General features: G+C 40.5%; 1 protein-coding gene across 3 annotated transcripts in view; it reads left to right on the top strand.

Moving 5' to 3' along the window:
• Nucleotides 1-223: 223 nt before the first annotated feature.
• Nucleotides 224-11,932, top strand: part of IL31RA (interleukin 31 receptor A) — a 35,815-nt gene continuing 24,106 nt past the window's right edge. The window contains exons 1-5 of one of the 3 annotated variants that reach the window (XM_056513493.1): nucleotides 230-516; nucleotides 8,079-8,321; nucleotides 8,629-8,710; nucleotides 9,230-9,526; nucleotides 10,927-11,047. In XM_056513493.1, coding sequence (XP_056369468.1) covers nucleotides 8,659-8,710; nucleotides 9,230-9,526; nucleotides 10,927-11,047 — 470 coding nt within the window. In that variant the 5' untranslated portion in view covers nucleotides 230-516; nucleotides 8,079-8,321; nucleotides 8,629-8,658. Of the gene's footprint in view, nucleotides 517-609; nucleotides 749-8,078; nucleotides 8,322-8,628; nucleotides 8,711-9,229; nucleotides 9,527-10,926; nucleotides 11,048-11,932 lie in introns of those variants that run through there. The other 2 variants (XM_056513491.1, XM_056513494.1) reach the window with 2 other exon arrangements.

The following is an 11,932-nucleotide window of genomic DNA, read 5'->3' as shown; positions in this document are numbered from 1 at the left end:
GGCTGACTGATCCCCACACAGCCGGCTGGTTGACTGATCCCCGCATAGCCAGCTGATTCCCACCCTTTCAAAGGGCGGCGAGGGCCCTGGTGCGGACGGCCTTCAGCCTGTGGGGCAGCGAGGCTGCGTCCCCGCTCCGCCCCGTCCCGGAGCTGGGGTGGCCGCAGGGAGAGCCGGGCGGGGCCGGGCGGGGTGCGGAGGGGCCGGAGGGACGGTCGGAGCGCGGCGGGGCCGGTCAGGGTGCGGCGGGCCCGCGGGGTGGCTCCGCGGGCGGGCTGCTGTCGGGGCTCCGGGCAGGGCAGAGCATCAGCCCGCGGGCGGCCGGCGCCGTGCGGGGCGGCTGAGGCGGCCCGAGTCCGACAGTGCTAGTCCGAGCGGCGGGGGTGGCCTTCAGAATCTGACGAAAAAGCGCTACTTGTGCTCAGCCGGGCAACTTCCTATTTTGTCCGTCCCTTCGCGGTCGCTGGGAGGCAGAGGCAGGCCCCTGCTAAACCAAACGCCCGTTCTGCAGCTGAGGTAAGTGCCAAATATGTTTTCAGTAGAGGTCTCTCTGCTCACGTTCATTTATATGAAGTGTAAGGAAGTGAGAAACTCTTGCCCGGACTGTTATTCGCGTGGATCTCTATCAGTGAAACTTGCTTGGATGCACTTCTTTCCAAGCGTTTGTCATTTGGCGCGTTGATATGCTTCTGCATCTCTTCAGGGTGAAAAGATCCTTTTGGTTTCTTTCTTTCAAGTCTACGAGATAGTAAGAATTGAAATTTTCTGTTTAGCTTATTGCCTTTGTTTCATTTTGTAAAGAATGCGATCTAAATGCTTGGTGGTTTTGCTTGTGTGTGTAATGGTTAAGAGTCAGTTCTGAAGATGTTTGCAAATGTATGCAATCATCAAAGGAAGGAAAAGCTCTTAATTTCTCTCTGCTTAATTTTTATTGACTCAAATTTCCTTGAAGTGATATATCAGATTTAAATGCACTGGCCCCAGGTTTCTTCAATGTTAGCGATTTCTGCCTTCTGAGGAAACATATTTTTGTGATGTGTTTGTGTACATATCCATCGTGAATATCATCTTCATACACTGATGCTTAAATTGGGGAAGTGTCACTTGCCTTCTTACTTGTAATGTATGATTTGTCTTTTGGGAGTGGAGGGTCTGGATCACCAGTGTAGTGAGGAGCAGCTGAGGGGGCTGGGGGTGTTTATCCTGGAGAAAAGGAGGCTCAGGGGTCACCTTATCACTCTCTACAGCTGCCCTAATAGGAGGTGGTGAGGTGAGGGTCAGTCTCTTCTCCCAGGTAATAAGCAACGGACAAGGAAATTGCTGCAAGCTGCACCAGGAAAGGTTTAGATTAGATTGGATATTAGGAAAACATTCTGGTCAGAAAAAGTTGTCAAGCACTGGAACAGGCTGCCTGGGAAAGTGGTGGAGTTGTTGTCCCTGGGGGTGTTTAAAAGGCAAGTAGATGCAGCACTTAGTAACATGTTTTAGCGGTGGACTTGGCAGTGCTGGGTTAATGGATGCACTTGATAGTTTTCTTGAACCAAAATTATTCTATGATTGTCTAAAATATGAAATGCAACTTCTTAGACTCTAGCCGTGAATTAAGAAACTGGGCAAGAGAATGGTTTCATGCTTAAAGGAAGCTTTGTGTATTGGGTGAAAGAATGGAGTGGTCAGTTCAGATTTTTCTGTCAGAGACTAATCCATAACAAAACAGGTCTCAAAAGGCATTAAAAGGGAGAAAGAAGCTTTGGGTTTATATCATAGAGGTTGCAGTACTAAAGGTTAGAGGTCTTGATTTTTGTGTAATAATAATTTAAACCTGGGGAATTTTTTCATGATTTGGTGCTTGTAAGGGGTATTTTCAATTCAAAAATGCCATCCTAAGAGATGTCAAAACATAAATTTGTTTGGTAGTGTTTGAAGCCTGATTTCTCACTGATTTCTCATGCCATGTTTTGCCTTGCAGTTTTGACTAAGATACAAAAGTGTTGTTAGTAAAGTTTGCAGCATAGAGAGTAAAGAAAAGCAGGATATGTAACTGTTACGAGTTGATCTGAAGCAGCAGGATTATGGTGCTGCAATGAGTCTGAGTTTATAGTGTTTTCTAAAATACATGATTAAATAGCTTTTTCAGACATTTAGTATATTACATCTACAGGTACATGTCAGGGTCACAGTCATCTTTTTTGAGTGTGAAGAAAGTATGAAAGTGAAGTTTTGTGCTCATTTTGTTCTCTTGCCTTCTCATGTCTGTGGATCATGGTATTACCTGCACTGTGTTCTGTGTTCTTTTACTTCCAGCACTGTAATAGTACAGGGATTATAACTATATTATGCATTTTGGGGGTGTAGCTGATTCCATAACAGTCCAGAAACATATCTACTTTCTTCCTAAACATGTTTTGTTAATCTTATTTAAGTAGATGTGTGTTTAACATCTAGTTCCAGTCATAGTTTGAAAGGCAAAACTGGAGAAGGTGAACTAATGCTCTGAAGTAGTAGAGAGAATCTTCTGATTTTTTGACAGGTGTGTATTCTGTACAGTATAGATTGTAGCCACTTCAGATTGAAACCACCTAAATCTGACAAATGTAAAATATTTTGATCTGGCTACTCTCTTTTCAGTGAGAGCTCTATGTTTCTCTAGAGTTCAGTGCATGGATCCTCCTACCCTGCCCATCCATTTTGCTCACCTAGTTGCTTGTCACACCAGAGACAGCTTGTTCTTGAGCGACACAAAGGGGCACGAAGGCGACCATTGTCTCATGATGTCTTACTCACTGAAACATCTGATGCAAAATCATCTCTCAGAGTAGAACCTTGCAGTCCAAATAGACTTTGTAGTCATGCAGTCAACGAGCTGAAGAAGGAGACTTGCTCCAAGACCTGTACAACAACTCTCTTTAAACCATAGCTTGGCTATTTTTCTTTGTCAGTGAAAAAAGAATGGGAAAGGACATGCCTGAAAGCAACATTATGTCTGGTAATATAATCAACATTTAGTTCTAGTGATACTGATGGCCGGACCTTTACTTTAGTGAGCATTAGCAAATTGGATGCAATCATGTAGTTAAAATTAAAGAAGTGACCCATGTGTAAAGATAAAAAAACTAAACCTTGTTTTGTGTTTGTAACTTAAAGCTTTTTCTGTAAAAAATTATATTTCTTTTATGAGATACAATACATTAATTAGTAAAAGAATACCTGTTTTGCAGCTTTTTTTATCTATCTGGGCATTTTATACCTCAAGATTTATATAGAGGCTTATTTGTTATGCTTGTATAAGAGAAGAATGAGTTATACTCTATTTTTCCTATTAGTATCAAGCTCATGTTGTTAAAAATTTGATTTTAATTCCAATGTAACAACATTCTGTATTATAATGTGTGAATATTCAGTGTGCTGTTTTATAAGAAAAGCAAAGGGTTTCTCAAAACATGTTTTGCATCTGTAGCTCCAGAGTGTACTGAGCAAAATAACTGTTATCAGCAGTTATTAGCAGAACTGACTTTTCCTGATCACTGTGTCCTTCAGAATTTTAGAACAAAAGTATCTTATCCTTTTATGCCTACATTTGCTGTTAAGAGACTGAAAGAGGAAACATGGCTTTCCTGCTTTTTCCAGTTGGTTTGAAATTTTTAAATTAACAACTTGTTTTATGTGATGATGATTTTTTTTTCTACATTATAGTGTTTTTAGAACAAGTTTCTGTGGTCAACAGTTGATACAGTATTTTGAGAGGCTCACCATGTGGCTCCTTCAGATATGTCTGTAAGCTTAGTAGTTTTCTGAATAGATATGCATGAATTTATTTACTTTAAGTGGTGTTAGTAGATTATGATACCATTAAGTTTCCTGGTAGGCTATCATAATTTAAAATACATATAGGTTTATTTTCCAGGAAAATGTAGACCTAACACCTGTTTTGATCAAGTTATATTTAAAGGTAAATGTTTAAAATTCTATTCATCCTGCTCTGAGGTTCAGCTGTCTATTTTTAGCTCACTTAAAGACTGTGGTTTGCAAATTCAGTGTGCCCAGGATCTTTCATCACAGTGTCTTGTCATTTTTCCTGTGGATGGGCTTGTAAGTGTGTAAGTCATAGGGGTTAAAGAGTTAAAAAAACCATTAGCTTTCCTTCAAATTTGAGAAAGGTAAATGCAGGGACTGGGAGAATGAAGACCCTAAGCCCACTGTAGGAGAGGATTGGGTCTGAGACCATCTAAGGAACCTGAATGTGCATAGATCCATAAAATTCATCTGTGGGTCCTGAGGGAGGTGGCAGAAGAAGCTGCTAAGCCACTATACATAATTTTTGAAAAATTGTGGCCATCAAATTATGTCCCTGATGACTGAAAAAAGGGAATTATAACCCCCATTTTATAAAGGGAGAATGCAGAAGCCCTGTGGAACTGCAGACCAGTCAGTCTCTCCTCAGCCAGGAAAAACCATGGAGCAGATTCTCCTGGAAACTATGCTAAGGCACATGGAAAACAAAGAGGTGATTGGTGACAACCAACATGGCTTTACTAAGGGCAAATTATGCCTGGCAAATTTGGTGGTCTTTTATGATGAGGTGCTACAGCTTTGGTGAACAAGGGCAGAGCAATTCCCATTGTGTACCTGGACTTAATCAAAGAATTTGCCACTGTCCCACTTGCCATCCTTGTTTCTATATTGGGCAGATGTGGATTTGATGGATGAACCACTCAGTGGATAAAGAACTGGCTGGATGGCCACACACACAGGGTTGTGGTCAATAACTCATTGTCCACATGGAGACCAGTGACAAGTGGTGTCCCTCCAGGGTTGGTCCTGGGGCTGATACTGTTCCACACCTTTGTCAGTGACATGGACAGTGGCATCGAGGCATCCCCAGCGAGTTTGAGCTCAGACTCTGAGCTGGGTGGGGCAGTCAGCACAGGGGAGGGAGGGATGGCATCCACTGGGATCTGGACAGGCTTGAGAGGTGGGACCATGCAAACCCCAGGGAGTTCAGCAAGGCCAAGTGCAGGTCCTGCACCTGTGCTGGGGCCATCCCAGACACACCCACAGGCTGGGCACAGAAGTGATTGAGAGCAGCCCTGTGGGGAAGGACTTGGGGGTGGTAGCTGATGGAAAACTCACCATGAGCCAGCAGTGAGTGCTCCCAGCCCAGAAAGCCAAGGGAATCCTGGCTGCATCCAAAGCAGCATTGGCCAGCAGATTGAGGGAGGGGATTGTGCTGCTCTGCTCTGCTGAGTTCCCACCTGGAGCACTGCATCCAGCTCTGGAGTCCCTAGCACGATGACAAGGAGTTGTTAGAGCAAGTCCAGAGGAGGGCCAGGAGCTTGTTAGGAGGACTGGAGCACCTCCCCTATGAGGGCAGGCTGAGCAAGGTGGGGCTGGTCAGCCTGGAGAAAAGAAAATTTTGTGGGAACCTCATAGACAGCTTCCAGTACCTGAGGGGTTCTACAGGGAAACTGGAGAGGAATTCTCTGACAGGAGCTGGAGTGACAGGGCAAGGAGGAATGGGAACACAGAATGGGTACACACTGAAAGAGGGAAAAATTAGTTAGATAATAGGAAGAAATTCTTTACTGTGAGGGTGCTGAGATACTGGAACAAGTTGCTCAGGGATGTTGTGGATGCCCCATTCCTGGAAGTGTTTGAGGCCAGGTTGGATAGGGCCTTGAACAACCTGATCTACTGGGCGGTATCCCTGAACGTGGAAGGGACAGTTAGGATTAGATGGTCTTTAAGATCCCTTCCAACCCTTAACATCCTGTGATTCTGTGGTTCAATGACTCTGTGACATGCTGTCTTTACATTTATGGATGTGGCATGTTCTTTATTCTTGGTGTAACATCTACACTGTATGCAGAGGCATGTAGTTGATGTAATTAAAAACAATCTTAGAATTGGATCTGAATGGAAAAAGGCTTCATGTCCTGAAATGGGGAAGAAGGGCAATTAAGGAATGATCTTAAATACAATATGGGGAAAAGTCTGATGAATCAGTTTTTTAATCACTTGAAGACAGTTGTGTTCATATTTGTTAAGTCATCAGAATTTAGCTTTTATAGGCATCTTTAAGTGAAACACTTATGCACATATGGTGTAGTGTTCATTACTTTTACATATACAACCTCTTCAGTAAACAGCCAATGAGCTATTTTGTCATGTATCATGTATCAGTGTCCTGGCAAGCACCTAAGATTTGAGCAACATCGTGACCTGCTGAGTCACTACCTTGGTTTCTGGCAGGTAGTAACTAGCAGCTGCTATGCCAAATAAACAGCTGCTAAATTACACTGGAGAAAGCAGAAGCAGGAGGACTGAACCAAATGAACAGCACACATCTGGGAAAAATCACAGAGGTCTCTTTCCCCAGTTCTCTCCTCTATTTCACCAACTCAGATGCCTGTCTGATCATGTAGCAAGTTGCTTACATTTTTTAATACTTTTTTTTCTTAGTCTTCTGCTATTTTAGCAAGTGGAAATGACTTATTGTGTGGCTGAGTACTAGAAAAAGACTAGAAGAGGGAGGGAGAGGTACAGGATGGATACAGGATGAGGAACACCCACTGAGTGTGGATGGAATCTTCAACTATTTAAGCTCTCTGGTGTGCGTGTGAAACTAGAATTTTTCAAAAGCTTCTAACTTGGCATGGCAGCCAGTTCGTGCATGCCTGTTCATGCAGTGCTGTGCTCCACTGTGGTGGGATATGTCATGGTATGTGGTTTTTTCAGCTCAAGCATTATTCAAAAATGTTTTCAAGATTTGCCAATGCTTCTAAGTTAGAATTCCTTCCTAAAAAAAGCATGGGATTGCTGGAGCTAGTTAAAGGAATATGATAAAAATGTTTTTCACTTTATGCTTGGAAACAGTTGAACTGTTTTGGCTGAAATGCAGCCTCCTCTGTCTCATATCCCCTCAAAAACAGCAAATCCACATGTAGGATATTAGCGCAATCTTATCTCTTATTGTGGGGAATAAATGAGGAGAGTCTGCCTGCTGGGCTGTGATCTTCCTGAAATAGTAGAGATGAGGTGGGATGGTTCCTGTGGCCTGAGTGCTGGAATGGAAGAATACAGGTTCTTTAGGAAGGGCAGGCTGGGGAGATGAAGAGATGGTGTCGCCTCCTATGTCTGTGACCAGTTGGAGAGCACAGAGCTGTGCTGGGGTGGCTGAGGAGCTGACAGACAGGTGAAGGGTCAGGGATAAAGGAGAGCACAGAGCTGTGCTGGGAGGGGTGAGGAGCTGACAGACAGGCTGATGAAGCATGGGCTGGATGAGCAGTGAAGTTAATTGAAAACTGGCTTAATAAATGTACCCACGGGGTGGTTATCAGTGATAGAGTCCATCTGGAGGCCAATCACTGGTGTGTACCCCAGTGGGCAATACTGGATCCAGTCCTGTTCAACATTTTCATTAATGTTCTGGATTAGAATGCTGTGGCAGAGCCTGCCTTCAGTGAGTTTGGCCATGACACAAAACTGGAAGGGGTGACTAGTAAGCCAGAGGGTTGAGCTGCTGTCCACAGTGACCTTGGCAAGCTGGGCTGGCACGAACTTCATGAAGTTCAATAAGGAGAAATGCCAAATCCTTCATTGTGGACCAGAGGCACTGGGCATAAGCTGAAACACAGGAGGTTTCTTCTGAACATCAGGAAATCCTTTTTTTTTTTGTGAGAGTGAATAAGTAGTGGAGCAGATTACACAGAAAGTGTGTGGACTCTCTGTCAAGGGAGATCTTTCAAAGCTGTCTGGACGTGGTCCTGGGGAACTGGCTCTAGGAGGCTCTGTGTAAGCAGGGATTTTGGATCAGATAGTCTGTAGGGGTCCATTCCAAACTAACATTCTGTGATTTTGTAAGTGCTGACAGCGGCACTCGAGGCAAGGAAAGTGTTTGATTTTTGTAATATTTTCTTATGGAACACTAGATTCATCAGTCCTTTTAGAAGAAATCAGTCTACTACTTTGCTTTCCTCCTTCTTAACATAGAGTCTGAGGTTTTTTGACTGCACAGTAGTTCTGTAGTTCTTTTCTTCAAAAAGAAGAGCAATGAGAGGTGCCTTCCTTTGTCTTTGCAGAGTGCACTCAGTTGCCAGGGACACTAAACAGAAAAAAACAATATGAATTCACCCACTTTTGGGTGAAAGGTGACCTGGACTGCTGTCTGCTTCCTGAACAGTTTCTTTATTAGGTGGTGGTGAACAAGATAGGAAGATCATTCCTTCTCCAGCAATCTTTCATTTTCAAAAGAATTTGCTGAATGAATCTCCTTAGAAAAGACTGGACAGGCTGAATGTCAAGTGAATGGAGATAAATAACTGGTAAGAAATCTACATGGCCCTTGCAAGGTAAAACACTTGTGGGGATTGGGTTGCCCTCAGCAATGTTTTAGGTATATGTGTCTTTCTCTTTGTTATAAGAAATGTATGCAATTTGTCTTAGTAAAGCTGCATCAAATTTTTCCATTGTTCAGGAAAGTAGCACTTACACAAAGTAATACTTCACTTGAATACAAGTGAGAAAAGCTGAATAACGTTATTAACTCATACACAAATGCTAACAAAGTATCAAAAAGGCATTTTTACTTTGCTTTTAAAAATAAAAGCCATTGTTTTTATTTTATGACAGCATTTTCTGCCCATTCTTATTGAGAAGGAAATGTTCAGCAATTTGATTTGGATGTTTATTCTACTCTGCAGCTCTGTAGCAGGTATGCTTCTGGATTATTAGCACCTGTCTTGCCATAAAAAATTTTTCCAAAAGATAACTTTCTCCAAATAAAATGTTGAAGAGTTCTGAAATAGATTGCAGCTTAGTTGTATATGTTAGCCTTACTGATTTAATGTCTATTTTGATATTGTGAGTAGTAGTGATAAATGCATGTAAATTACATGCATATCTTTTACATATTGGAGTGTTTTATAAAAACAGGCTTAAATAGCCTTATTCATTTAGGGCTATTTAGAAAGTATCTGAGTAGAAATTTCCTCATTATTTTTGTGAAGTTGTTCAAACATCACTCTAATGTAATACCTGTTATTTTACAGTAATTAATGTGAACTGCATTTTCACACAGCAGTGTCTGATTTAAAGGATTAACTGGGCATTTTATTTGACCTTAGTATGAAAAAAAAATTAAATTATCTGTAGACAACAAAACAACTTGCCCTTTTTACATTAGTATTTTAAGAGGGATATGGCTATGTGATGTCTTTGATTTTATTTTTAGATGAAAACTCTATCAGAGATGCTGACATTTTTCCTTCATCTCCTGTAATTGAAAGAGGATCCTCCCTGGAACTATCCTGTGTTCTTAGAAAGAACTACATGCCTCAGAGAAATGCAAGCCATATCATCTGGAAACTGAATGATACATTGATTGCTCCAGAAAACTATAACATTGTGAATGAGACTGTATCTAATGTAACCATTCATAATTTCACTCATAGCATAGCTTATGTGAATTGTTCCATAAAGTACTTGGACGAGGAACTACCTTTGGCTTACACAGAAGTTAAATCTGGGTGTAAGTAGAAAGGCAGAAAAATAATCTTATCACTTTTTAATAATTTACTATAATAATTTTACTTTTAAAACAGTACTTTTGGCTGTGGCATTTTAAAACACATGTATTCAAGTATGTCTCTCTACCTATCTGTCTATCTATCTTTTTTTTTTCCTGAAATAAAGTATGAAATTACCAGCATTCCTTACTGACACAGACCTACCGTGACTTTTGCTCAGCTGAAGTTTTTTGTTGGGTTTTAAAAGTCTGTCCTTTTAGTTATATCTTTCTAGCATAGCCAACTTTAGCTTTCTCCAGAGAGGATTTTCTCTTTAATCCTCTTTTCTAAAGAAATTATAATTTCATGTTCTCCATAACAGAGTGTAAATATGTATACACTTTTTCTAATTTTTTTAACAGATTAAGTCCAGATTATACTAGCATGTGCCTAGGGGTTCCATTCTAATAAAGAAGCAATAAAAGCAGAACACCTGTAGAAAAAAAAGCCAGCAGAAGGTCTTGCTTGTCTGCAAAGCTTAATGTGCTGTAAGCTTGTTGATTAAAAAAAATCTTTTAGAAGATTATAGATAATTCTATTAGATGGGGCAGAAAGATACTGTTTTGAAAAGAGGGCTTTTTCAACCAGTTTATTTCACTGGGCACAGTTCTCTTTCTCTCTACTCCAATTTCTTCTAACCAGTGAAGAAAATGAGCTGTAACAAAAAAGTCTTTCAGTGTGTTACATTTTAATGGATGACTTCAGACTATAGAGATTGCAGAAGATGGGGTTTTTTGTGCTGTCTTGCTTGTAAGATATAGAGAGTCCAGAATTAGTGATCTCTTTGAGGTCACATAGATCTGTTTCCCAGAAATTTGTCTTCTGCACTCTTGAGGCTGTGCAGGTTTCTCAGATTTGGGTTTTTCATAGGGTAAACAATTAGATATTCTAGGAAAGTACCAAAAGGAGTTCTGAGTTCTGTCTTTCAGAAAATACTTTTTTTTTTTTTTTTTTTTTTTTTTTTTTTTTTTTTTTTTTTTCTTTTGTTTTCCTCTCACTTTCTGGACTCACCTTAAGCTACAGGTGTGTTATGGTGGGAGACAAGGTGTGTGTATGCTTAGATTTTCAAGACAGTGTTTGCAGTGGTTTGATAAATAATAGTTACAGAGTTACTGCCTTTGGGCACATTAAGTGAAGTATTTCTGAGAAATAGTTGGAGAAAATCTCTCTGTAAGGAAGAGTGGTTGAATGGTTTTAATTTTGGTTTTGTGGGGAGTTCTGAGGGCAGTGAGGGATGATGAAATGAAGTACTGTGAAGACACTAAATGAAGTTTGCCATAATTGCTTTTTGAGCAACAAAATCAGGTGTACATGACGTTACTTACTTTTACTGGATTTTTTTTTTAACTTTTTGTCATTGTAGTTCGTCCAGACATTCCAGAAAATATTTCTTGCATTTATTTCTATGATGCTAACCTTACCTGTACTTGGAATGTAGGAAGAGAAACAAGTCTTACAACAAACTATACTCTTTATCGAAAACAGTAAGTACTAGAGCTGGTGGGCACTGGGTTGCTGGGATATGACAACCAGCTCTCTTCCTCTCTCATCCTGACTTCTGTTTGAAGAAAACTTGAAATCATTATGGAGACTGGACTCTTGCCATTTCTCAGTAATTTAAATTGATTAATTCAGAATTGGTAATTGTTGAAAATACTTGCAGTCTGATACCTTTTTAGTATGCTGTATAAAGGAAATAAGCATTCTCAACCAATCTTCAGTAGAGAAATATTTGTATCAGAACTGATATTCACTTATTCCTTTGAAGTAACATTACTTCAGATTGAAAGCTGAGTGACCATATGCACAAATGAAGGAGGCATTTTATGGGAGAGTTTCCCAGAAACTTTCTATGTAATGAACTAACCTCATTTTGGGTGCGTAAAAAAGATTGCTTCCTCATCTGCTTAAAAAAATTCCCATCAAAATTAATTCAGTCACTGCTTTACTGCAGTATTCTGCTTGATTCCAAGAGCATTGAACCTAGTGACTCTTGGAGTCATAATGCTTCATTGAAAAAATCCAGAGTTGGTTTTTTTTGATTGCTTGGGGATTTCTGTTTAAAATGCGAATTATTTGGTCTCATGCTTTTCAGGGTAGATGCACAGATACTTGTGCTTCTTTACATTACTGTTAGATTTTAAATGTTGGTTAGGAGCTTGCTTTTTCATAAGCTACTGTGAAAATGGTGAAATCAATGTTGTTCCAAGGCAGATTTCAGATAGGATTTTGAAGGTGATAGCACAGATTTGTCCCAGATGCACTTGTCACTTCATAGTGCTGCTTCTACTAGTGCTCTTTTTCTGCCTAACCAGGACTCCAGGTAATACTGTTTCAGGAGGAGATTTCTAAAATGCCTAAAGTTATTA

This window comes from Oenanthe melanoleuca, chromosome Z, assembly GCF_029582105.1.
Source record: "Oenanthe melanoleuca isolate GR-GAL-2019-014 chromosome Z, OMel1.0, whole genome shotgun sequence".
Lineage (NCBI taxonomy): Eukaryota > Metazoa > Chordata > Aves > Passeriformes > Muscicapidae > Oenanthe > Oenanthe melanoleuca.
Note: the sequence above shows the minus strand (reverse complement) of the source record. Positions and strands in the feature narration are given on the sequence as shown.